Source organism: Clarias gariepinus, chromosome 16 (genome assembly GCF_024256425.1).
Source record: "Clarias gariepinus isolate MV-2021 ecotype Netherlands chromosome 16, CGAR_prim_01v2, whole genome shotgun sequence".
NCBI lineage: Eukaryota > Metazoa > Chordata > Actinopteri > Siluriformes > Clariidae > Clarias > Clarias gariepinus.
Genome location: NC_071115.1, coordinates 11,169,527 through 11,197,378, shown reverse-complemented (window position 1 = coordinate 11,197,378; position 27,852 = coordinate 11,169,527). Strand labels below are relative to the sequence as shown.

The 27,852-nt window shown below is 39.6% G+C and overlaps 4 protein-coding genes across 5 annotated transcripts in view; 2 read left to right on the top strand and 2 right to left on the bottom strand.

Moving 5' to 3' along the window:
* Positions 1-680: 680 nt before the first annotated feature.
* asb16 (ankyrin repeat and SOCS box containing 16) lies at positions 681-7,948 on the bottom strand. Its single transcript, XM_053515145.1, has 7 exons — positions 7,770-7,948; positions 7,058-7,451; positions 6,259-6,526; positions 3,109-3,517; positions 1,560-1,643; positions 1,311-1,424; positions 681-1,230 (listed from the first exon to the last, which is right to left on the bottom strand). The coding sequence occupies exons 2-7, from the start codon at positions 7,425-7,427 to the stop codon at positions 1,045-1,047; spliced, it is 1,431 nt and encodes a 476-aa protein (XP_053371120.1). The 5' UTR covers positions 7,428-7,451; positions 7,770-7,948; the 3' UTR covers positions 681-1,044.
* Positions 7,949-9,414: 1,466 nt separating this feature from the next.
* On the top strand, positions 9,415-17,190 carry si:busm1-163l24.3 (uncharacterized). 2 transcript variants are annotated; one of them, XM_053514773.1, is made up of 6 exons: positions 9,415-9,600; positions 9,836-10,019; positions 12,262-12,368; positions 12,482-15,247; positions 15,343-15,542; positions 16,763-17,190. In XM_053514773.1, the coding sequence occupies exons 1-6, from the start codon at positions 9,577-9,579 to the stop codon at positions 16,836-16,838; spliced, it is 3,357 nt and encodes a 1,118-aa protein (XP_053370748.1). In that variant the 5' UTR covers positions 9,415-9,576; the 3' UTR covers positions 16,839-17,190. The 2 variants fall into 2 exon arrangements, with proteins under 2 accessions (XP_053370748.1, XP_053370749.1); XM_053514774.1 differs by having other exon boundaries at positions 9,839-10,019; positions 16,763-17,187.
* A 126-nt stretch (positions 17,191-17,316) lies between these two features.
* si:busm1-163l24.4 (uncharacterized protein LOC368754 homolog) lies at positions 17,317-19,431 on the top strand. The gene has a single exon (XM_053514775.1). The coding sequence runs from the start codon at positions 17,640-17,642 to the stop codon at positions 18,729-18,731; it is 1,092 nt and encodes a 363-aa protein (XP_053370750.1). The 5' UTR covers positions 17,317-17,639; the 3' UTR covers positions 18,732-19,431.
* A 2,421-nt stretch (positions 19,432-21,852) lies between these two features.
* The window catches only part of vat1 (vesicle amine transport 1), a 33,774-nt gene continuing 27,774 nt past the window's right edge, over positions 21,853-27,852 (bottom strand). The window contains exons 5-6 of the mRNA XM_053514675.1: positions 26,974-27,209; positions 21,853-24,578 (exon numbers count right to left, since the gene is read on the bottom strand). Of these exons, the coding sequence (XP_053370650.1) occupies positions 24,270-24,578; positions 26,974-27,209 (545 nt within the window). The 3' untranslated portion in view covers positions 21,853-24,269. The remainder of the gene's footprint in view (positions 24,579-26,973; positions 27,210-27,852) is intronic.

Here is a 27,852-nt window from a genome sequence, read left to right as displayed (position 1 = left end):
ATATGACAATCCCGGGCCGAGGTGGCTCGGAGCTCCTGTTCCTGTAAACATTCAGCGAGTGGAACACCTGATGCTTGAAATCGATGGATGACTTGTAACCAACTTGCGTAAGAGACGCACCTGGTATAAGTGCATTATTATGAAACCATGTTCATGGTTAAACTAACTAGTCACTTATATAGTCGATTCAGAATAGGTAATTATTTAAACACACAAAGAATGTTTAACCGTCCTCCTGCAACGATACTGAGAGACAGTAATCTACATCTCAGATAATTCTCAGAATTTATGATCTATCTGTATGTATATCAAGCTATGCATGTTTTTAAGCTTATAGTAACAAATACTCTACCCTTATTTACTAATTGTTGAATAGGCCTATTTAGTGTTATACAACAATGCTGTTAGTCTTTAGTCAGCCAGAGTAAAGATCATTTATTTACAGTAAAGATTATTCATTGGAATATTTGTATAATGAACAGATTTGAAATATGTTATTTGTTTTAAAATGTTATGCTTATATAATCTCTTTATTTAAAAAAGTCTTTAGTGTTAGTAATATATAATTAAATTTTTAAAATTTATAAGTTTATCCAGCATGTCAATTTTCAGGACAGAAGACATGGTGCTCATAAAAATGGATGTTATTATTATTATTTTTTTTTTTTGCCTTTTTTTTTAATCATCAAAGGACATACAGTAACTGATAATGTCAGAGATAAGAGGGATAAGCTTGTATTGCAGATGCTCGATATTCAATGTTTGTTATAGTGTAAAACAACAATAAAATTCTATCTGTGAATCAGTAATCTTAATAAAACAACCATATTACTAGCAAATAAAAAAATGCAAAAACATTGAAAGACATTAATAATATTGTGCTGTAATCCATTAAGCATGCTTATGGTCATTTGCCTGCCCCCCTCATTTGGTTCAAATAATTAAAAGATTATCCACACAAACCATTCCATGGTTATATGGTTTTGTAGCGTTTATTATTTGTACCAGAGTTCATGTTTTTGTCTGTGTTCTTCTCCCCATGTCTTATTGGATCTCTTCTGTAATCATCAGCAGCAGGTACTCTTTTAATGCACATGGGATGTTTAGTTTATCGATGGTGGAGTGGCATCGTGCACCCAAACTGCGTCTCAGGGAACATCGACAGAGGTGCTGGAGTGTACGGGGCTGCCCATTCATTCGGCGAACCGAGTCAAAGAAACACTTGTTTTTCTGGGGATGAGGAGGAAATGCACATTTAAATCAAATCAATCCAGTGACGATGTGTAAAAAAAGGGTTTAAAAAAAAATACCTTCAGTAGTTCATCCGGGACTTCCTGCAGCCAGTCCTGGCAGTCTGGCACCACTGGATAGCAGTTCAGCATTACTTCCAGAGTGGCAGGGGAGAGTAGACACAACTTCAACATCTAACAACACACACAAAATACTGTAGAAACATATATAGAAACAAAGTGAAAACCAAAATATCAAAATATTAATATAATTAAAATCAGATTGAAATGATTTTCTTTTGTCATTCGAAATGTTAAGTGTCCACTTACTCTGCTAGAAGGAGGCTTTGCTCCATGGTTGAGAAGTGAACGAGCAATTACTTCAGGGTGTTGCTCTGGATAATCCTCTATCACCTTTAAAAACAGAAAGTGGTCATACAGATCACTCATGGCCTGCAACATTAGAAGACTATGTCAAGTTTCACTATAGTCAGCAAAGAGCAGGAACCTCAGACTTCAATGTGCACAGGTTCTCTGAAATTGAACCATCCATAGCTTTGTCAGCATGTTTAACACTGGTTGAATTATATGATACATTTGCTAGATGATGTGTGAAAGGGTTGGTGTGAAAAGCATTTGTACAAGTTATGGATTTTTAACAAAATATTAGTTTTTTTTGGCCCTGTAATTTTTACTCCCTCTGAATTGGAATCTGCTTATACGAGTGTGAGTCAAAAATTATCCGGATTTTGACTGTAGGATTTATTTTAATTCCCTTTTAGAAAAGGCATAATTTATAACATAATCTCTTTGATTTGTTAACATAATACACTTTGTCCATCTGTCAACAAGCTTTCGTATTCCTGCATTAAAAATGGCTCAGCTGTGAGCCACTAATGCACCACTGTCTTCACTTCTTCATCATTAGTGAACTTTCATCCCTATAGGGCTGCTTCCAGGGGACTAAACAGGTAAAAGTCTGATGAAGCAAGATCAGGACTATAGAGTGGATGCGTTAACACCTTTAATATCTCAGTGTCAACAGTGTGTGGATGTGCATGGTCATGCAAGATTACAATGCCCTTGGATGGCAGTCTTCTGCGTGTAATCCGAAGTTTAGGCTTCAGCTCCTCAATAAGCATCTAACTCTAACGAGCACTGTTGATTGTTAAACCTTTGTCCTGATAATGTTCCAATACTGGCCCATGAGAATCCTAGAAAACTATACAAATTAATTATCCAGCTGATGGTTGACTTTTGAACTTTTTCTTGGTCTGCGATTCATTCCATATTTTGCTGTTTACTTCCAGACTCATAGTGATTTAGGCATTTGACAGATGCCCTCATCCAGATCGACTTACATTTTTATCTCATTATACATCTGGGCAGTTGAGGAGTAAGGGCCTTGCTTAAGGGCCCAACAGGGGCAACTTGGTGGTTGTGGGATTTGAACCTGGGACCTTCCGAACCGTAGTCCACTTCCTTAGTTAATGATTCTCTTTAAGAAACTTTCACCTTCCTTACAATAATAGTCCAAATTTGGTTTGCACATATTCAAACGCGTCTGCTCTCCTTTCTTCAGTAAGTTGTTTTGGCACCAGGTACGCCCTCAAACCATAAAAAACTAATTGCTGCTTGCTGCTCTTTTTTCGTGCAAACCACAAGTGGAGCGTCAATTTTTGCTCACACTGCAGTTACTAATGAACTGATGCAACAGATTCATACCTGCACAGCAGTGACTAAAGAGAAACAGTAACCTTAATTGTAAAGCAATAATAAGACACACTGGCCAACAGAAGTTTTAATATAACCGAGTACAAATAATTTTTCACTCCCCCTTACAATATACGATAGGGTCTATTAAAGTGCACCACCTCACCTGCAGCAGGCAGTCCATGGGTGTGTATCCTGCACAGTTGGCTGCATCTGCCTGAGCTTCGTGCTGAAGAAGAATATCAACAATTTGAGAGCAGCAGTTACTGCAGGCATTGTGCAGTGCAGTGTGCTGCTTCCTGCCTGCAGTGTGTGCTTTTGCTCCCGCTCGTAGCAGTCTCTGCACCACGCCGAGGTATCGCGCAGCCTCAGCTGGCCTCTCAGCTCCAGCACATGCAGCATTCAGTGGCGTCTCACCCTCCCGGTTCTGCACAATCACATCAGCCCGATGGGCAAGCAGCAGTTCCACATGTTCCTCCAGACCCCTTCGACATGCCAAGTGTAGTGGAGTGAGATACGAGTCACGCTGGGCCACATTCACATCTGCACCCATGCTGACAAGCAGCTCTGTACAGCTGAGAGAGTTGAGGGAATGCAAAAAAACAGGGCTGTGAATTAAACACTAAGCAGGACATTCCAAAAAAGAGTGAAAGTTCTGAAGTTAAAATTGCTTATTATTATACAATATTTAGCCCCAAAGGATCCCTAAATGTTCAGTAGCATAACTATAGATTCCTCTTTTTTTCGCCCATACTGTACTTATCTTGCATGACTGAAGCTGTCAAGAAAGATTACACTAATTTTTCACCTGTGGAAATTTTAAATTAATTTCCCTGCCTAACATAGCATGCAAATAATGGAAACAAAAGTACTATTGCGTCAAGTAGCATTGCATAATCTCCAGGCCTAAATAACCATAGCTTTGTTACTGACAGTGTTAAACTCTTTATATTAGAAATTTCAACTACACTACCTCTAATAATTTGTTCATAGAGTACTGTTCAAAAGGCAATCATTAGATTTGTTGTTTTATGAATGCCCATATATATTTATCCCTCAGTCTTTTTTACAATATAAATATAAAATATAGGAAACATGTACATAGCAATAAAAACACACAAGAAAAATAAAAATTTACTTTACAAAAGTACTGTAGACCTAACTACACCCTAGACTCAATTGAAGACTGTAAAAAAACTTCCTATTGGTTGTTTAAGTTACAGTGGGGCAAAAAAGTATTTAGTCAGCCACCAATTGTGCATGTTCTCCCACTTAAAAAGATGAGAGAGGCCTGTAATTTTCATCATCGGTATACCTCAACTATAAGAGACAAAATAAGAAAAACAAAATTCAGAAAATCACATTGTAGGATTTTTAAAGAATTTATTTGCAAACTATGGTGGAAAATAAGTAATTGGTAAATAACAAAATTTCATCTCAGTACTTTGTTATATACCCTTTATTGGTAATGACAGAGGTCAAACGTTTTCTGTAAGTCTTCACAAGGTTTTTACACACTGTTGCTGGTATTTTGCCCCATTCATCCATGCAGATCTTCTCTAGAGCGGTGATGTTTTGGGTCTGTCGCTGGGCAACACGGACTTTCAACTCCCTCAAAGGATTTTCTATGGGGTTGAGATCTGGAGACTGGCTAGGCCACTACAGGACCTTGAAATGCTTCTTACGAAGCCACTCTTTCGTTGCTCGGGTGGTGTGTTTGGGATTATTGTCACACCATTTCTTCACACCAAACTGCTTACCTATTGCAGATTCTGTCTTCCCAGTCTGGTGCAGGTCTGCAATTTTGTTTCTGGTGTCCTTTAACAGCTTTTTGGTCTTGGCTATAGTGGAGTTTGGAGTGTGACTGTTTGAGATTGTGGACAGGTGTCTTTTATACTTAAAAAAAAAAAAAAGGGGGCAGTGTTGGCTCAGAGGGCTAAGGAAGTTACTGATCGGAAGATTGGCGGTTCGATCCTCAGTTCCACTAAGTTGCCACTGTTGGGGACTTGAGCAAGGCCCTTAATCCTATGTGCTCCAGGGGCGCGCTGTATCATGGATGACCCTGCGCTCTGACCCCAGTTACGCTGGGATATGCGAAGAATGAATTTCACTGTGCTTTAATGTATATGTGACAAATAGGCCTAACTTATACTGATCACGAGTTCAAACAGACACCATTAATCCAGGTAACGAGTACTGACAGGACAGAGGACAGAGAAGCCTCTTAAGGAATAAGTTACAGGTCTGTGAGAGCCAGAAATCTTGTTTATTTGTAGGTGACCAAATACTTATTTTACAGAGGAATTTACCAATTAATTCATTAAAAATACTACAATGGGATTTTCTGGATTTTTTCTTTTCTTTTCCCTCTCATAGTTGAGGTTTGCCTATGGTGAAAATTACAGGCCTCCCTCATCTTTTTAAATGGGAGAACTTGCACAATTGGTGGCTGACTTAATACCTTTTTTGCCCCACTGGACTTTTGGTTGGGTATTAATCCTTGTTTTTTATGCATTAGAGTTTAAAATTCTTTGAAATCATTCAATCAAAAATGCAAAAGATTACAGTATTTAACGGTACTTTGTAATTTTGCATCAGGAAGGCCACTCTCAAAGAAAGATCACCAAACTAACATAATCTTTAAGATAGGTGGTATTTAAGCTCTTATAAAAAATATGATGAATTTGGACAGGTCGAGGATAGAAATAGGAGTGGAAGACATAGAAAACTGTCAAGATCCGCTGAAAAATTTCTCAGGGTTTCTTCTTTGCAAGATCTAAAGAAGTACAGCAAGGACCTATCATCTGGCAGCTTCATCTGGATTCCAAGTTTATCTGTGCGCAGTCCGAAGGAGCTTGTTTAAGAATAGCATTTGTGGAGCAGGGGAGAACAGGGGAACAGGGAAAAAGGCTGAATTATGCAAAGGTTCACAAAGTTTGAAGTGAAGATGGGTGAAAACAATGAATTCAAGATAAAAAAAAAATTGGGGTGTGAGAAGAAAGAATAATTGCTAATTGGTAGCTCAAGCTGGTACCACACCCCATACGACTCAGCCGCTGCATGCAGTGATAAAATGGAAAGGTTGCATCAGGAAGGGCTTCCAGCCACGTGCCACGTTGTTGTGTGGATCGATGCTCTGCTGTGGCGACCACTTGGCAGGAGCAGCCAAAAGGCTAACAACATTCTGAATGATGCAAAATCTTTCTATGCATGGCTCCGTTTCATGTAAATGCAGCATTTAATTAAATAATTAACATGGGATTCTCAAACTTTAGACGATCACTTTTCCCTCGTTATATCAGCCGTGCTCACTCACGCATAGGACTCGGCAGTGTTGCACAGGTGAAGGGGTGCGTTCCCATCCGCTGTCAGCAGATCGGGGTCAGCTCCATGCTCCAGCAGCAGCTTTACACACCCAGGGTGACCTCCAGAACAGGCATCATGGAGTGCTGTTCGACCTCCAGGGTCAGCATCCACCTCGGCTCCCCGGAATAACAGCTCCTCCACACATCCGTAGTGCCCTCTGCTGGCAGCCAGGCGCAGGCCAGATGTCTGCCTCACTTTGGAGGACAGAGTCCACATGCCTAGGGTTTGAAAAATGGAGAGAATTATAATAGGAGTACTGTAAGGGACTACTATGTTTTTAGCTGGCACTGGCAAATCAATATTATGACATAGCATCAAGTATTTATTTTAAAGGACAAGGATTTTCATATGATTTAATTTATATATAAATTAATATTTAAAGTATCTAAATTATATAAAAAGATTATATATAGTGTGATATATATAGATATATATATATATATATATATATATATATATATATATATATATATATATATATATATACACACACTATACACAATCACACTTCCAAGCTTGGCCTACTCCTGCTCACAAACTTCTGTATTGTGTAATACACTTATTTTAGCCATACTCTCATTTAGTACCTAATACTGTGTACTGGATATGGCTGTTCTTCGTATATATAACTCCTGTGCATCGACCACTAAAGGTATAATTCAGTATGGAATTTGGAAAATCCTACACAGTAAACCACCTCAAATTCCCACTTTCTTAATTTGTGTGTATTAAAGTGTGAGTTTTTCTACCCATTTCTGGAGTCCACACCATCTCCTCATGGACGATTTCCATTAGTGCATTTACCATACCAGGTTCCTTAAGTACAGCGTACACACTCCTCATATCTCCACACATGAATGTGTTGTGGACAGCCGGGTCTCTGCAGTGGATCTGAGGTGGAGGAGCCCGTACCGTCTGGATCTTTTCTGTCCCGTGTCTGAGCCTGGGTGCGGCTGGCAGCGGTTGCCTACTCATTACCCTCCTGTGAGCCAGTGCCCTTCGTGCTTCCTCCCAGTCCTGCAGCTCCTGTTCTACCCGCAGAGAGCGGAGCGTGGCTGATGTGAAGGCAAACGTGTTCTGAGACATGGAACTGAGTGATAGATCTAACTTCAATGACATAAAATGGTTTAGAGGGGAAAAGTCCTAAGAAAGAGAAAGAACATGAGAAAAGATATTGTTCAGCAAAACTTCAAAAGCCTACTAAGAGTTGCAATGATAACACAAAAATGGCATAAATTCTCTTTAAACCAGCCTAAAAAGAAACCATTCTCAGATCTTTAATCCTCAGCTCATCAATGGTAAAATAAAAAAGCTCTCTTGTGAATCCACATACTGTACTGTACACTGTCAACACTGAGGTCAATCGCAGCTAGTTTTACTTTGGGTCTACTTTATATATATATATATATATATATATATATATATATATATATATATTCATATAAAAAAATGCCTACTCACCTTCAAAGTCTGAGAAAAGGTATTCTTTTACCATTTGTCCAAAAAAAGTTGCCTACATTTTTGGCTAAAATGATCCACTATTGAGTTTTTATTTACTATGTGGCTCTGATCTTTTGATATTTAAAAACACGGTAAAAACAATTAACCCAGCTAATGTCCTTTCTGAGAGCTTGCACAGCCAGTCACAAGATACTGTTGACCCCCCAGTCAAAGCTGAGGGTATTAATAGAAGAAAATGTCAGCCGATATATTACCATTGCAATATCAGCGAACTGTCGATAGAGGGCGTAGAGAGTAATTTCGATAGATAGATAGATAGATAGAATACTTTCTAATGCCAAGATACACATACAATAACGCAGTGAAAAGTGGATCAACTAAAAAACAGTGTTGCATATTAATAAGAAAAACACAGACCCTATGTACATTACAATTGTATGTACAAGTAACTGTACATGTAAATTTTAATGGATGTAACTGTACATTAAGGTGCTCCAACAATATATAGATATGTTTAAATATTAATAAAGGAGACTATTAAGAAAGTACATAATCATGTTAGTGCATTGAAGAATCTGAAATTGCACAATCAATTAATGTGCAATCAAGGGATCCAAAGAATAGAACAGAATGTGCATGACCATATGCATAGTAAAGATCTCAGAGAGGGTGATCCTAGCCCTAAAACAAAGACAAGTGCAACAAAGTGCAACTGCAGTCGCAAAAGACTTCCTGTAGCGTTTTTTGTTACAGCAGAGAGTGGATGAGCATTTCATGGATGGGATGCAAATTTATTATGTTCTCCATAATGTTCATTAGTTTGTGCAGCATCCTCTTTCTCTCATATGTGTGTATGTATTCTTTCAATAAAATAAATGTCTTTAAATGAGTACTGAGTACAAATCATTGTACTTGGTATTGTTCCAAGTTAAGTATAAAAAAAAAAATTATGTGGGCACCTGACCACAACATCCATTTTTTAAACATCCTATTTCAGGTTTAGTCCACTCTTCTGTGTTTTTTTTATCAGTTCTTTAAATTATTTTCACTCGATTGTAGAGCATGGCTGAAGTGATTGGCCTGTTCACCATGAGCATTAGTTAGATCAGGTGCTGATATATAACGGGGAAAGCTGGGGTGCTGTCAGCATTGCAGTTTACTGTATCTCAAAGGTGTGTAGTGGGGAGGAGGTCAGGGATCTGTGCAGGTCACTCAAGGGACACTCTTCCACTCCAATCTTGGAGTCACTAAATTGTGATAGCTAGACGACTGGGTCAGAGCAACTCCAAAACAGGAGGTTTTGTGGGATGTCCCTGTCCTACAGTGGTCAGTGACCTACAGTATCAATGTCTGTCCAAGGAAGGAAAAGGGATGAACCGGCTAAAGGGTCATGGGTGGCTAAGGTTCATTGACGTGTATCTCGAGCGAAGACTAGCCAGTTTAGTTAGATCCAATAGAAGAGCTACTACAACTCAAATTATTGAGTTTCTTAGAAAGGGTGATCATAATGTTGTGGCTGATTAGTGTGTATATTCCTTTTTTTGATTATTATGGGATGTTGTTCATTTTTGCTAACTCACTTTCCACTCCAGCACTGTGGTTGGGGCTATTTCTTTAAATCTCCATAACTACGACACTCTTTCACTTTCCTTTCTGCACCACACACACTCACACACACACGCAGAGAGAGAATACAGTGTTTGAATGGGTAAGGGATAAACAAAGGGCAAACAATGCGGCACAGTGGTCGAATAAAGAAACAGAGGACATCTGATTGAGCTGTGTTTACCTCAGGAGCCGCTTAATAATGTCATTTAACTCAGACACGAAGGTAAACTTCCTGTTGCATTTCTGGCGCATAGGCGAAATGTCTTCCTGATTTTTGAGGGAATATAAATATAAATTGTGTTTTAGTCTAATTTGTTGATCCAATGGCTCATTAATATTTCTGCATACACTTCTATTAAATAAATAAACGAGCCTATGTTAAAATAATTGTAATAGTAATGATTAAGGTTTTCCCCCCTTTGTTTTGTTTTTGTTTTGTCCATATCTTGTTTGTCCAGCAGATGGCGGAAGTGAGACATACGGTATGCGTGCGAGGGCTTCCCGCCGATATGGAGCGCGAGCGGCTAGAAGATAAGCTTATGATCCATTTTCTGCGCGAGCGGAACGGAGGAGGAGAGATCTCATCCATCAGCATTAAGGCAGCAGATCCATGTGCCGTCATCACGTTTGAAGATAGCCGAGGTCACTTCCTCCTCCGTTCTAAATAGTATTCATAATGATTATGTTGGCCAATTGTCTTTTTTTTTTTTAATCACTTTATCACATGCAGACAAAGTAATAGGCTATAACATGGGGTATTGGTGGCTCAGTGGTAGGTTTCTCTCTTGCAGTGTGGAAGGCCTGGTTTCAATTCCCAGCCAAACCCCAAACCTCAGCCACTGGATGCAGTGCCCGGATGCAACGGGTTTCGTCAGGAAGGGCATCCGCCATCAAACCTGTGCCAAATTGTTGTGCGGTCTCCTGTGGCGACCCTCTGATGGGAGCAGTCGAAAGACTAACAACAATTAAAACATACTAGCACTCACCACTGTGGCTTGGTGGTTAGCCTGTTCTCCTTGTGCTTTCCTCTTACATGATACTCTTAAAGACATGCAGCATAGGCTAATTGGATTGTCTGTGTGCCCTGCAGTGAGTTGTGCAGGGTGTATCCTGCAGCCTGTGCTAAGTTTCCCGAGAGAGACTCCAAGTCACCCATAACCCTACGCAGGATGCCTGGTGTAAATAATGGATGAATGAACATAAAATAATACCCCTTATATTCCAGGAGCATGGAGACAGAGTAGAGTATTTCCATCCATCCATCTAGAAACAATGGTGACCACTGTATTTAATCCCATTTTTGGACCTTCGGTCAACATTCAGACATGCGTTTACAGACTACAAGCAATTTGGGAACACCAATTAGCCTAATCTCCATGTCATTGGACTGTAGGAGGAAACTAAAGTACCTGAAGGAAACCCACCAAGCATGGGGAGAACACACAAACTCCATGCATACAAATCCCTAGGTGGGAATCAAACCTGGACCTTGGAGGTGCAAGGCAACAGTGTCAACAATGTTATGTATTTTCCAGTAATAGCACAGTGTGAAGTGCTTTATTTCTCTTAAACCTCAAAATTTGCCAAAGATTAAATGAATGTTTAATTGTACTAATTAACTGTTTACTGTGGTGAACAGATTTGTAGAGGACCCGCCTTACATGTCCTTGTATAAGTTGCTACCAGTGGCGGCTGGTGAAAATTTTTCCTGGTGGGGCTGATGTGACAAAATATTTCTTTGCTTAGTCCAATATAAGAATTAAAATCAACAGTCAGACGATGATTACAATTAACAGTAATGATTTAATCTCCTCCTCAAAATCACCAGTTTCACAGATAAAGTAAATGAACAAATTTCCATTGTATAATACGCCATGCATGCTTAAGAGAGTATCAAATACAATAATCAGCATCAAAGGGTATGATCAGCTGGATCACCTTCCAAGCGAAGTTGCATCTCAAAGTGGTTTACACAAAGAAAAACAGTTTAAAAAATGCAATTTAACACAACAGTCTAAAACGGGTATATTAATAAGGATCTCACCGAATTTGGTGGAAACTGCTCTTCGCTCGTTAAGTTCGCCATCATTACTCTGATTGACCGCGCCTCTCTCTGATTGGCCGCGCCTCAAAAGAAAAAAAAACTTAAATCTCGCGGTATTTTCTGCGGCTTGGGGCAGAATTTTCAGCGCCCCAAGACCATAAAATTCTGAGAACCTGATTGGCCGCATATTTATTAATTTACCCTAGCAACAGCTACATGACTGGCTATTTGGCTGCACTCAGGGGCGCTTTTTTCAGCGCCCCATGACAGAAACGATACAAGTCTGTCTGTGTAAATTCACTGTTGAATGAATGTCACTAGGTGGGAAATGTTGTATATGTTATTCATATCGCATGTAGGCACATACTGGTGGGTAAACCGAATTAAAAAACTTAATTTGTAAAAAATATATTTTACATTTTTAGCCCCTCTTATCAGGGAGGGCGGTGCCCCAGCGCCCCCTATGGGCCGGCCGCCACTGGTTGCTACAATAGAAATAGTGAGAAGTTTAAAGTTTTTAGATATGGTGTGCACAAGTACAATTTTACTTTAAGTGTTTTCCCATAGCACCTATAGACACAAACATACATAATTGACAAAACTGCACACTGTGAGAGATGAGACAGGCAATGGCAGGGAATTGACAACCAGTGATGACACACATCACATCTAAACTACAGTCTGACCAATCTGATTTAAGGATTAAATCAACTGGACTGATTAATTTTATATTTTAATATATGTATGTCTCCATGACTAAAAGAATAATATCTATACATATTTTTCCTCACTTCATTATGTACACATTTGCTTATTTTCTCCTTTTCTGACTTCCTACAGTTGCTGTCAATGTGTGCAGTCATAGTCCACACATTTTAGAGGTGGATGGAAAGCTGTATGACCTTTCTTTGAGTTTTCCTGGGCAGGAGTCAATGCACCTAAACAAGGTATGCTAGAAGGACAAGAATCAATTACATATTTATTTTCTTAAGCCTAGAAATATAAATGCAGTCCTGTTATGTTTTTCATGTTTCTTTTTTTTTCTGACATCTCTCTGCAGGCCATACTTGATATGTCTGTGACAATAGATTGCAAGCGCTTGCCATTGGGTGAAAAAACTATAAAAACTATCACTGAACAATTTCCAGATCTCACTGTTAATTACATTAAGCCTCAGAGGCACTGCACCCTAAAAGGATGCTATACGGAGGTTAAAGAAGTGGTATCATACTTGACAGAGCTTCTTGTAGACTTTGAACCTCCACATGAGGAAAGTGATAGAGTCCATTTACATCATAAAGAAAAAGACGACCCTTCAGACCAATCCCATGGACCTCACTTTGGTGGAGATGTTTCTTTGCATCACGAATATTCAAATGTAAACGGTGTAAAAGAATCACAGGCACAAACACACTCTGATGAGAAGTTAAAAGACTGGGTAGATGCAGTAAGTGTGGAGGCACTTTCCTTAATTATGGAGGCAGATGTATTTGCATATCTATGCAACAGAAGTGAGAAGTACCAGAGTATATTGCAAAACCATGGCGTCCATGTGGTTGATGTCACATCTGCAGGGGTCACCACACTGTATTTGCAATCCAATGCAAACGGCAAAACTGGGTCAAAAGCAGAAAAACACCTAAACCTTGCCCGCAAAGAGCTAAGTCAACTTTACCAGCAGGTGGAGGGTAATTTGAGAAGAACTCAGATTCCAAGAAGTGCCCTTCACCTGGATGGAGAACAAACTGCAGCATTTAGGGACGTAGAGTCAATACTGCCCAAAGTGCTCATCAGCTATGATCAGACCCATGTTTATATTGTAGGTGAGAGCAGTGAAGTCTCCCAGGCCAAACAGATCCTGCAGTTTGGTTCCCCTAATGAGAATTTAAGTGCAAAGCAAGAAATCTCATTTCCATCATCTCCTTCGAGCTCCTACATCCCAGTTGCTGAATCAGAGACAATGCAGATGGTTGTAGTAAATAGTGAAAGCAGTACAATTACCCCTAAAATGAGAGTCTCTGATGCTGAGAGAGGAGTAAGGACTGGGGAGGAATACAGACTGGCTGCTCGATTTAAGAACTCTGACATGGGCTTACTGGGGTTTGGCCATATAGAAAGAGGAAGATCAAAAGAGTGCCAAGATTTAACCAAACCCATTCAAACATTACCACTGGGATCAAATTCCGGACCAAATCTATCCACAAATTCTTCAATTGTTAATGCAGTTGCAGTCAATAGTGACCAAAACAGGACTTCTCAGTTTGGTGCTTTTAAATACACTGGTGTAAATAATGTGGAAGATGATATCGTGTTTCAGACACCATCCCTTACAGGCACATTGAAAAACAGTGGTCAGGTCTCAAACAGAGACAAAACAAATTCTGTAACTGTTACCTCCCGAGTGGCACCTACATTCATAACTCCACTTAACACACCTGTGAATGATCTTACACGGCTTGAGAAACTGCCTACAGGACCTACAATAGACTCTACACCCACCTCTACTTCTTCCTTACGAAGGGCAAATAGTTTTTCAGGCCAGCTATTACAAAAACAGATGATACCGAAGACTGTAACTGACGAGAAGTCATGTCTTGCAACAAATTCTTTTAGGAGACCCAGATCCAGTAGCCTAAATAGGATGTCTGCACAGGCACTTAAAAGCAGCACTGTATCAAAGGACATCATTGTACCTACACTCAGATGGAGTTATATAAAAGAGGCTTACCAGTCTGATCTAAAGTCTCTGCTTTCTGATTTCCAAGTGTCAGAGAACCACATAGACAAGTCTAAGACCATGGTTACTCTTAAGGGATCAGCATCATCCAAGGTTGAAGAATGTCAGCATGAGCTTCAAAAGCTAGTTGATGGGATAGGTTCAGACTTTTGTGTCCAAAATCTTAAACTGGCAGATCTTGGTGTGACTGAAGGCAATGATATGTTGAAGGAATGTTGCTTGAACATACGCTCACACTTCAGCAAAATTGTACTGCAGTATGTAAAGGATGCCGTTTTTCTGATGGGACCTAAATCTCAGTGTTTTCAAGCCATTGAAATGCTAAAAGAATTGTTTACTAATGGATTATCTCATTCTCAATCTTTGGTCAATACCTATGCCCATCACGGGAGTATAGATCCAAGTCAAGCAAATGCATTAGCTAACCAGACACTAATTAAAAGCAGTGGTCAGATTAGACCATATCAGACCAAAGCTAATAGTCAGACTGCTGCAAAGGACAGACTAAAAGGATGCAAATTTGAGTCAGTGAGTGCAAGTTATGTGCAATCACCAAAGCTAGTGGCCAAGGATACACTTAAAAAAGCTTCAGATTTGGAAATATGCAAGACCAGCCTATTACCTGGCAAATTTTCTGAGATAAGTGGAGTGCCGCTGGGACCGAGGGATGACTGGCAGAAGCCTTCATCACTCACAGTCCAGAAAAGCCAAAAAGCAACTACTCTGCCTTTGAAACAGACCAACTTCCCAGTCTGTAAACAGTTGGGAACGTGTGTGTGTGGAGAGAATGGTACACCAACAAGCTGTGGTGTTGTTCTCTGCTCCAACTGTACTCTACTTCATGCTCAGTGTACAGAATGCACTAGAATGAATGAAGGCAGAAAAGCTTCAAAGGAAACGCAAGTTCATCCACTCAAAGAGGATCAGAATACAGAAGAGCTCAAAGCAAAAGAGGCTGGCAAAAGACCAAAACAGGAACAAGGCATTCAAGGTACAATGAGGTGTACGGAGTTGTCAGTGAAGCTGCCAGGCTTTGAGCAATACAGAACAGTCAAGATTACCTACTCCATACCTGACGGCATTCAGGGAGTGTGTCTGCTTTCCACCCATATTATATTTTATATTAGAAATGACATTTTTACCATATATTTTTTATACCCATATCTACTTTGTATTTCTCACAGGAGGAACATGCTAACCCTGGACTACCATTTCAAGGAGGTGTATTTGATGCCTATTTGCCACTCGTTTCAAAGGGGCAAGGCTTATTGAAATGCCTTGAGAAAGCATTTAAACAAGGGTTTACCTTTACCATTTCCCCAGGAGATAAAATAACATGGAGCAGAATCCCACACAAGACCAAAATCACAGGAGGCAGGAGTGGGTGAGTTTAATTACACAAATTAACACAAAAAAAAAAACAAGTAAGGAATGATTAGAGGTGTGACCAGAGGGAAACGTGGTAGTTCTCTCATTTGTAAAGGATTAAATAATTTAACTTTCATTGCAAAGAAAAACAAAGCTGTTGTGCTCTTCACATTTGGCTGAGAAACTTAATATAATATAAAGGGGAGTCAAACATTTTCGCACTCTGGCTTTAGAAATTATTTTAATTAACTTTTGGAAAGGACATACATACTTTTTGACAATCTTTTTTTCTCATTAAATATATTCCCTGATTTAAAAAATGTTTTAGGCTAACCCGGCGGAATGCACTTTAATCTTCACTCCATCAGAAGTGAATTTTCGTCCTTCACTTTCAAGATCAGGACTATAGGAAGGATGCTTTAACACCTCAAAACAAAGATTTTGCAGAGTGGACAGAGTGGGCAGAAGTGTGCGGACTTGCATCGTCGTGCAAGATCACAACACCCTCTGTGTTTAATCAGAAGTTTAGGCTTTAGCCCATCAATACACATCTAACTCTAATGAGCAATGTTGATTGGTCAAATGTTTTTCCGCCCAGTACTGGCCCTTTAAAACCCCCCAAAAATATAAGCATAAATTTTCCAGCTAATAGTTGACTTTTGAACTTTTTCTTATTTTGCGTTTGAAAACGTTTCCATTCCATACTCTGCCTTTTATTCTCAGGCTCATAATGATGAATTCATATCTTGCCACCAGTAATGATTCTATTTAAGAAACTTTAACCTTGTTTAGAGTATCGTTCCAAATTATGTTTGCAGCTATTCAAACGCTTCTGTTTATGTTTTTCCATAAATAACAGCACCCTCACCCCCTCAGGCCACAAAAAAATAATCGCAGCACGCTGTTTTTCTTCCGTGCAACTCATAAGTGGGGCATCCATTTTTGCTCACACCACAGTTACAAGTAAACTGATATAACACATTCACACCTGCACAGCAGTGACTTGGGGAGACAGTAGCATTAAACAGAAGCACTTGATAAGACCAACAGAAGTTTAGAAGTTAATGGTATTGTGGATAATTTTTGACCCGTATCACTCATATAAATATTAAATTTAAAATTAATTAAATTGTATTAAAAATAATAAGTAACAAGTTTATAAAAAGTAATAAGGTTGGTTTGTAACTTTTTTTTTTTTGTGTGTGTGTGTGTGTGTGTGTGTGTGTGTGTCCACAGGAATGGATATCCTGACTCAACATATCTTAAAGACTTGTCTGAGGCATTAAGGGCTTGCGGGATTGAGGTGGTTTAACTGACAATAAAGTGAAAGTTTGATATCTTGACTTCAATCGCAACCCCAGGCTTATGTTTTTATAATAACATTTATTTAAAATCACAGTTTCAAAGAATGTATGGTCAAGTCATAATCACTATTGCATAGTTCAGTATTAAGAGAAAATTTTAATGGTTGAGCACCTGTGAATTTTTTTATTTTTTATGATTTTCTTGTAGTTAATATTTCTTATGGTCTTAATTGTTTAGTGACCAGTAAGTAATTATTTTTGTATTATATTGTATCATTTAAATGATTATATCATCTGAAGGTAATTTTATACTATTATAATAAACTCATTTTTATAACTGAAATCAAATTTTTAAGAACTAAGAGCTGTAGTTCTTCTAGTCAACTCATTCTGTCTACCAGGTTTTGCCATACAGACAAATAAAACCTTGAATATCAACACCATAACCACTCAGACTGTAATAAAAAAAAAGCTAGTTTGAAAAAAAAAAAAAAAAAAAAAACTCAGTTGCTTTTATGATTTCATTTAAATCATAGAAAGCTTTACCACAGCACTCACTTATCTTTCAAGCTTATTTTTTCCTATTTAACTCCCAGTTCTGGCTGTTTTGGTCATCAGCTCATTTTATATCCCCTTTGCTCCAAGTGTCTTCTTTCGGTTTCTCGTCATAGCACAAATATGCATTGTATTTCCTTCTGCTAAAGCACTTCTTTTCTTTTTGGGTGTAGCTTAAAGTGTTGCGGGAACACAGCAGTGTAAGAAAAGCAGACATCAGATTTCATGACATCCAGTTCCACAGTAAAACTTTTATGCAGTTCTCTTCTTTTATATTCATACAGTACTTTGTGCATGATTACCTTGCTAATGTTTTAAAGACCGGTAAAACCGGTGACACCACCTGTTCTTTATACCACACCTCCTTGCTTATTTTTTTGGATATCTACCCACACCCATTAACACAAAATATAACTAGGAGGCTTCCTTTATTTGTTGTTCGACAGAAGCTTGTACTGAGACACAACACATTCTGTCATAAAATTAAATGCGAAATGGCGAAGGGGGCCCCGAAGAACCAGGACCCTTTCAGCTGTCCCATCTGTTTGGACTCACTCGAGGATCCGGTAACTATTCCGTGTGGACATAACTACTGCATGGCTTGCATTGACGATTACTGGAAGGAGGACAAGCGCTCCGCATCGTACAGCTGCCCCGAGTGCAAGGAGACCTTTACACCGAGGCCTGCTCTTAACAAGAACCTCATGTTTGCTGAGATGGTAGAGCAATTAAAAAATGCAAGACTGCAAGACAACTCACCTCGCAACCCCGGACCTGCAAGCACACATTGTAGCATGTGCACTGGACGAAAAAGGCAAGCTGTCAAATTCTGCCCAGATTGTGTCGAGTCAGACTCTGGGGCTCATACGGTTCGGTATAAGGAAGCTAACGTTGGAGAGAAACACACTATAGTGATCATAAACAAAGAGCCTCGAATGGATATCTGTCTCCTACACAACCTCGCCCTGGATATCTATTGTCGAACCGACCGGCAACTGATCTGTTCGCTTTGCTTCGCCGAAAGCCACAGAAATCATGATGCGGTTTCTCTCGCACCAATAAGTACAAAAGGGCAGGAGAGTAAAAGTTCTCATAAGGATACACAGCATGGAAACAAGCATGGAAGGAGGAAATGCCAAAGAAGCAGACATGAGAGTGGGCATGGGAGTAGACACCGAAGCAGCTCCAGGAACACCTTGCATTTAAACGGCAGTCATGAAGTGACACAAGGGAGTAACATGATCAGGCATGGACAAGTTGTAGGAGGTGGACATATCACGAGCACACACAGGAAAAGACATGGAAGCTGGCACATGAGCAGCAGGCATGAGAGACAGCAACACTAATGTTACTGCATTATGTGGAAAATGGTGGAGTATTTCATGTCAGAGGAAGGTCAAATATTAGGAATGAAGGAAGTATTTAATACTGCATTTCCTTATTTAACCTGCAGATACTATGTTGCATTGTTTTTTACTTTAAGTACAATTGGCATATTTAATGTTTAGTATGAATTGTTCACAAGTTCTGAAGATTTCTCAAAAAAACAAAAACACATTTCATTTTCATTTCATATGCATGTGAGCTTATCTTCTTGTGACTTTCAAACCATAACCAGTGGTTTACTTTGTGATTACACCTTAGAAAGTTTTCAATCCTTTTCACTCGATCCACAACATTAAGCTACGTACTGCTACAGTTAGGCCTAATTACCTATATTTTTTTGGGTCAATGCAGAACTATATACAGTGTGTAACTATATTATATAGCTGAATATAAGCATTTCACCATGACTGTGTACAGTATGTTTGCTTACAAAAATTGTAATGTGTGCAAACAAGTTCCACACCCTTCATGCTAAAGCACAAAACCACATAATGTATATATAAATAGTGAGCCAATTAAAATTCTACTTGTTAAACTTTCTTCAATCTGCCTCCTTGGTCAAAAGTTTCTTCCAAGTATTTCACGGTTTTTAACAGTGTCTCTAAAGACAGGTCTTTTTAGCCCCTTGTTCAACCTCAATAAAAGGCCTCTCTCCTTCAAGGCTTGTGATTTAGTTTGTTCTAATTCCACTGACATTGGCATACTTGAAGATTCAGACTTTTTGAATATGTATTAAATGTTTTAATTTATTAGACAACAACATTCTTTTAAATCAATGATTTAAACGCACAGGCCTCTAAATGGTGTCAGTTAGGGTTCAATACTGCGTACTGTGTATTCATGAGTTCCCTGATGACTTGCTTCCTTAAAAACCATGACTCAACAATATTAACCAGGTTGAAATACAATTATTTAAGTTGTACGCTTATCTTGGATTTAACAGCAATATTGATAAGCTGTTTATGTAATCAAATCTACATCTGGATTGTTGTAATGTCAGTAATAGCAATGGTAAAAAAAATAACTGCTGACAAAAACATTGCTGTAATGTTTTAAGATGAAACGCTACTAAATAATGGTGTACATGCACTGTAAAACATGGTTTAATAGATTCAATGTGCATTCAAGTGCCTCACATAAAGTATATATGCTTATATTATGTAGGTGCATAAGGAAAAGAAAAAAAAACACCTTTTTTTGTTATGCTCTTTTATTAGTCCTGGAAAACATGTAAGGCATAATGGTAACATCACACACAGAAGCGTTAAACAAGCTCTACGGTCCTCCCGACCACTTGTGTGAGTCACACACGATCCAAACCCAGCGTCAAGCACAGAAGCAGCGGCCCTTCACAGGGTCTCAAATACATTGGAGAGAACACTGATGGAGGGAGTTGGAGGAAAGAAAAAAAAAGAAAAAAAAAAACACAAAAAAATAAAAGAAAATATTCTGTCGCATCTCTGACGTGTGTGGAAGAAAGGGTAATTAATACAAGTACAGCTCGAGAGGAAAATGATTGAAGCTATTTGGCAACTGCTGTGTTTAGTCATGTCATGGCAATCACTAGGGTCCTGATATACAAATGCCTAACAAGTCTATATAGAAATCTTGGTTCGTACAAATATCTCGTTGTAATTTTAGGCACTACTACTAAGATGTAAGTGGGGGGAGTTAAGGGATTGTACGGTTTTATGAGACCAAATCCTAACTTCGCCTCTTAACTATCACTTGATACAGACCCTGTTAACCAGCACGTCTAGTCATATCTAAAAATGCTAAAATACTCACGTATAGGAAAAACTTGTAAGCTCAAGCAGCTCGATTCACAACACAACACCGCTCTGAATGGCTGAAAGCAGTCCTGATGGGAGTTTCCCGTTCTGGGAAAAGTTGCACAGAGGAAGCAGTGCGGCTTTGACGGAACCTCGACCGCTCTGGCTACCGTCCATGCAACTAGATCCATTTCCACCAGAGACACGCACACCTGCAGCTAAGCTCATCTCAGGGCCCCTGAACCCAAAAAAAAAGGAAGTGGCCTAAAATGCAAACTGCATGCTAATGTACAAACCTCATGCCAGTGAATGCATGCAGTCATAAAACAGATGTTTATACATCTGGGACTAGAGACTTAGATGTGAACTGGAGAATAACTGATTTTCTTTTTGCTGAACAGCAAGATGAAGCCACGGTGAAGGAAATAATGGAACCTGTGGCTCCTATGTCACCCAGCTGGAGGTTCTAGAGCCAGAACAACCCTGTAGAGAATGAGATGGAAGAACCAGGGATGGAACCTCGGTTCTGCAACTAGAATCCAGTGCAAACAGTGCAGTTTTGTGGGAAAAAAAAGCCCACTGACGATTCAATTGTCTTTACAGAAGGGTGACATTTTCTGATAGATGTCGGTCTGATCTTTCTTTTAAATTGTAAACAGCAGCAGATTTTGGCATTAACTGATTGGCAGTTCAGCCCTTCACGAGCAGAACTTTTGTCAGAGAGGGAAATGCGAACGTGCTTTTGTGGAGGTATTTCAGTGTTTGTTAACGATCGGCACAGTGAGACCTAACCAGCGTTTGCATGGATTAACGAAAAAGCCAGGAGTTCGTAAGCACCAGTAAATTTCAGCGACGCAATCAACCACACACGACAGGTACGACATCGGTTTAAGACTTTTTTTCTTTTGAACATTTTTTTTTTAAACTGCCAGTCGGGTTAAAAGTGACCAGCAACGATTCACATAGCTCCTTCTCTTTTGTCGGTCATTGAAGTAAGGATAAGCTGGAGTGAAGGCAAGAACCTTAAGCACAGTTTGGCACACTTAATCAGGATGAACAGAACGTCATTCCTCACATTTCAATGGAAGTGCAGCAAAGCCTGTTCAACTTAGAACCGCACAAACCCAATAGTAAGACTACACAGTAACAACAACAGAAGGAAAAAAAAAGCGTAACAACAAAAAGGGAATATAATGAGGACGGACACCCTTCTCTCGAGTGTTAGTCGGGGTCACCTGGTGCTTCAGAATTGAAGTACTTTTTCACAAAATAGGGAGAGAGGCAGAGATACACACCCCCACATCCAAAAAAAAAAAAAAAAAAGGACTTGAATGATCCCGAAACTGAACTCGCATCAGAATTCAGTCACCGGTCTCGTGTCACAACACTGTCACTCTTTAGGCAAGGATGGCAGTGCTACACCCTTCCCATTGCATTCTGGGTAACCTTCATGCATGTATGCACAAGTTTTCAATGATGAACAAACTGGTTGAAATGAAGTTCTGTTACCTGTAACTATTTGCAGCTCTCCTCTACATGTGTGGACCAACATAATAATAGATGTATTGTGTGGAGCACTGGAGGGGACTCCTGAGGAACAGTGGGGCTGGGAGTGGGACTGCCATCCCTATAAGTGCATTAAGATCCACAAGCAGAGTGCAAATAATACCAAACCAAACACAGGCCATTCACCAGAGAGGGAGGGAGAGAGAGGTTGGGGGGGGGACAGGTTATGTTTGTTAGAGATAAAACTGCAAGGAGAGGGGAACAAAGGAGCTAGATCTTACATGCTAGCTCATAGCATAAGGGAGGTAGAGACAGAAAAAAAAAATCATCTAAATCTGACAACTGACCTGAGGACAGAGACGTACATCCATATAAACTTTCAACCACATCTGTACACAAGACACACTCCCACAACACACTGCAGTTCTCACACTCTCACAAAACACAAAAACCAGACCCACTGACGGAGCGACGGAAACGAAGTCACACTGCAGTGCATATACATTGCCATGAGAGGCAGAACACCACTACAGATGCATAAATTTAGCCGAGGGAGGAGTCAGTGGGTTCGATCGACTTGTTTCAGTGCTGGAAGGCTGCCAGGTAACGCCCTTGTGACTCAACTCTGACACAGCAGCCTGAACCGGTGTCAAATCAGCACAGAGAGATTCTGAACAATATTTAATTGAATAAAAGTTTAGGAGGGGGAAAAACAAAAGCGTATAAATAAGTGTGGGAGAGATTGGAATTGGTGGGTGGGTGGATGAGTAGGGGCAACCATGTCATCATTTGCTGGCCGAATGCCTGTTGCTATGCCAACTGGTGATGGTGAACGCAAGAGCTAGAGGAAGAGAAGCAGAGAATCAGAAAAACAATGATTACTCTGAAGACAGGCCAGCGGTCATAAGGATCCGAGCGGAATGCTCCAGATAACACGGAATCCTGGAGGTGACTCGGGAATAACGCGCTATTCAGGAGTGTTTCAGCATTTCTGCTTTAATACAATAACCTGAGAATGTGTCTGCATGCCTCTGCGTGTGTGTGTGTGTTAGGAGATGTTTCACTGAAGTGAAGCAGAGCTCATTAAGGTAACTAAAAAAAAAAAATAAAAAAATAAATCTGTTTTCAGCCTGTCAAAATATAAAAGTCACTTGATATCCATTCATTTATGTTCTTATGTTACTTTTGCATTTTAGACAGTGGGCAGTAATTTTTTATGGTTTTCTTTTTGCGCCTGACATCTTTTTAAAATCTTGAATGTTTATTAATTCTGGGGGAGAATAAAAAAATAAATCTTAATTTGCACCAAATTTCAGATTTAACACTTTCAAAGTATTGTTTGGACATCATGATTAGGACATTTTATTTTAACTATAGTGGGTGTACATGAAACGATGAGCAAATCAGAAACCGCACTGACTCTTCCGGACTTATTGCCTTGGTGAATAATGTGGGTGGGGCTCAGCGATTAACCTTTCCGTCAAAGAGTCTGGTCCAATAAGGAGATCGGGATCACTAACTGGAAAACAGATGTGATACAGGAGACAAGTAGGGGTTTGGGATCAGGGGGAAGGGACATTATATGAAACACTGTAGTCATGGCAACAGGACTCATGCTCAACCCTGGCATTTACCCATATTCCTTTGTGGGGACAACAGTATTACGCAAGCACAAATAAAGCCACACTTGGAAAGAATACTCGAGATAGTAGTAGTAGTGCATTGTAGAGGTGAATGAAAGTGACAGGAATTAGGAATTAAAGCATGAAGGACTAGTGGATTTGGCAGTGTAATACTGATCTAGCATACCTCAAAAGGCACGCAGTAAAAGATTATAAAGGAAAAAAGAAAAAGTGCATGAATACAGGAAAAGTAATAAGAGAAATATAGTGGCATAATAGAGTGGTATATCCCTGGCACATGAGGCATGGGAGTGTGTATGTGGGGATGTGTGTGTGTGTGCGTGTGTACACGAGTTAGTGAGCAGCTTTTATGTTAAACTTCAATAAGGCTGGAAAAACAGATACAGATGTCAGTGCAAGATAAATGATTTAAGGCCAGAGTAATTGCCTGGGGTTGAGCTGAGAGCTGGACTACACTGTACTTCGAAAACCACACGCACACACAGACACACACACTCAACACAGACTCAAATAATCCCCTACTCCCAAGACAAACAATTCACAGCCACCAATTTCCTGCCTAGCTTCTGCCCAACTCTCAATTCTCCTCTTTCTTGGCTTCTTCCTTCTTCTCCTCGGCTTTCTTTTCCTCCACCTTCTTCTCCTCCACCTTCTTCTCTTCCTTCTTGGCCTCCTCTTTCTTCTTTTCCTCTTTCTTCTCTTCCTTCTTGCCCTCATCCTTCTTTTTGTCTTCCTTCTTCTTGTCATCTTTCTTCTTGTCATCCTTCTTCTCTTTTTCATCCTTCTTGACCTCCTCTTTCTTGGGTTCCTCCTTCATGGGCTCGGTAGTGAGGATGATTTTGCCGATGTTGCCCCGTTCCTGCATCCTACGCATAGCATCGCCAACCTGCTCAGAGTGAGGGAGAGGCAGAGAGAAAGAGTTGGAGAAAAAGAACAGCTTGTAGATCCATCTGCTGGGGTAAGAACATTGTCGTCAGAGTTTTTTTTAATACTTAATTCCACATGCTCACACCAACACACACGAAAAAAAAAAGATCAAGGTAAGAGATAAAGAAAGAAGAGACACGGAACAAGTGACATTCTATGAAGATTTAAACGCAAAAAGAAGCTGTGACAAAGCTGAATGAATGCACGATCGGATAGCCAATCGACGCAAAGCTCCACGCGTCCTCCCTTCCCCTCCACTCCTGTCTCCAGCTCTTGCCTCTGTTCTTCTCTTCTTCTCTAGCCATTCACCTCTCCCACACCATGCCGCCCAGCAACGGACGCCATGGCAACAGAGAGGCATCTCCTAGCAACAGAAAAAGGCCTGACCCTGATGACTAAATACTACTACACGCTGGTGAGAAAAAGGGAGGCACTTTTTTTATGAGAATTTTTTTTTTTAAAGCAGAACATCAGAGGAATAAAAACAAGGAATAGTAAGCATTAAAATTCTCAGGTAACTTATTCCATGACACATTTCATTCACATGCAATTTTACCCACTAACCCCATATTATTCTATACATAGAGGCTCTTGATGTACAGATCCTAACTATAGCCTGTTGGTTGCTATGCAGCTCCCCCTGTACCATCCATGAGCATAAATGGCTCGTCATAAAACCAAGGCGGGCCAGAGCGCCTGTGTGTTGCTGTGCAGTGTTCCACTAATGGTAGCATTACTGAAAGTTTCTGAACTACAAGGTCAATGTAGAAAGCATCCACCAAACCGCAAATGCCTTGGCATCGCCATCATCCACCTCCAGTGGTCAGGAAGTGACACTGAGCAATTTGTTTAAAGGAAAAAACTGAGCTGTAGTCATCATACAGGGTGCATAAATCATCTAATATTTTATTTTGATATAAGCTCCATAAAAAGAACTAATCTATGCTGAAAACGTCCACTCATTAATCCACAGGGATGGTCGTGCAAGAAAGTGCATAGAGCTTCCATTTTTAATAATCTAACACTGTCCTTATTTAAAAAAATAAATAAAAACAAAAGTCTCTGAGGTATAGTGTGATTTTATGCTGATTTTACTCACTAGGTAACTGCCATAACACATCATCTGGTCCAGGCCTACGTTTCGTAGTTTTACGCGACATAACTACATGACCTTCCTAACATTTTCTTTATTAGTTATGGAATTTTCATAGCGGTTAGTAAATAGTATTTTTTTTAAACTGTTTAAATAAATAGTATGCACATTACCAGTATGTATGTGCACTACATACATACAAGTCCCTCATTTGAACAGATTGCAAACAAGCCCATCCTTAAATCTCTGCAGATTGCTTAGATTTACTGCAACCAAACTCGTGTCTGACCATCTTCTTTCCAAACACAGAGCAAGGTCTCCATAGCAACAGGAGGAAGGAGCGCAGACTGAATAAGTAGAGGATAAAGAGTGTGAGGGATGGAGTATGAGAGGTAAGATGAGAGAATCCTTTCGTCCTCAAAGGAAAGGTGAAATGTTTGAAAGACAAAAAGTATATAATTGACTGCATATAACACACTCACACACCCTCTCTATTGGTTATGTACTTAACATTTCTAACCCACAAAGAAGTTGATTATTTTCTAGTAACAGCATGTCACAATGTGTTCCACCAAATAATACAATGATTAATAACTGAAAGGACTACTACCTTAAACCCATTTATAAATAAATTTAATGCTGTATAAGCCTTTAAAAAAAATATATATATATATATATATATACTGTATGTCCCTTTTGTGGAAAAACTGACGGTTAAAGTGCAAACACCAAAAATGCTGAGAATTAACGTCTCCCTGCTAAAAGCTTTAACCAAACCAAAGATTTTTGCTACGTAATACAGACACCTAATAAATACAAGTCTTAAAGTATGTGCATCATATCCAAGTTTCTGTCAAAGAGCTAATAAATGCATTCGAGCAGTGGTTCTCAACCTTATTCCTGCAGGACCACTGCTCTGCATATTTTAGTGTTTTCCTTGCTCTAATACACAAACTTCAAATAAAAATGTAAATTAGTTGATTAGTTAAATAAGGTGTGATGGGAGTTGAGAAAACACTAAAATATGTAATGCAGTGGTCCTCAAGGAGTTGAGAACCACTATTTTATACATCAATCCCATTAATTTGTCTTGAAGTGTGCACTACTGTCAGAGCTGCTGTTACATGAAATGCATCAACAATAAAAAAACTTGCTGTGGAAAGAATCTGGTGTAATACAACCAGTGAAGTAAATACATACATTAAGTCTATTTTTAATATAACGAACGCTATAATGCGTCATCACACCCCAACACACGCACCTGCTCAAGGTGGTAGGTGGAGTCAATGCGGGGTTTGATCTTGCCCTGCTGGTACAGCTCCAGCAAGCCATTCATGACATCTGTGACGAGCTCTGAGTCCAGGTAACCCAGGTGAAAGCCACAGACGGCGCGGTTGCTCTGGCACAGACTCAGGGTGTGAACGGAGAACTGCTGGTACCAGGTTTTGGCCACGGCGAACAGGTTCTTCTTCTGACCAGACAGCATGTTGGCGGCACCTGTAGAAAGGAGGACATTCGGAGGCTTAATTCATTACACGCACACAAACCTACATCTACAGTACACAAGTGCATAATTACATCATAATTTGAGACATTGCTTAATGACCTGAGAGCGATCAAAGCAAGCAGGTCAACTCTTTCCACACATTTCATATCAGGTTGCCTTGTCCACAGAGGGCAACCCACGGTTCTGAAAGATGCATTCAACATGAAAATGCCAAAGATCGCTGTTTCCCGAATGGCTGGCTCCAAAAGTAAGTCAATTCCTATAGAACTCCCCATATTAAAATACCCAGTTTTACAGTAGAAATAAAAAATCTTCACAGCCTGGTTGAAAAAATGGTTTTGGTCTTCTTATCTAAATTTCCCATTCAAGACAAAGGTATGGGGTGATTTTTTTTTTTTAATGCAACACATTAATGCAACAACTTAATGTATATTACAGTATATTCAAGGCATAAAATACATATACTTAAGGGGCGTTGCCAAATTGACAAAAGGCTGCAGGTGTCAAACCACTAGCTGAAAACTGAAACAGAAGCAAACTTGCACACGTTTAACAATAAACTGTCTGAATAAATGTAGAGTGGAATGTTTAAGACATTCTATAGATTAAGAAGTGTTTTAACATAAATCTAGT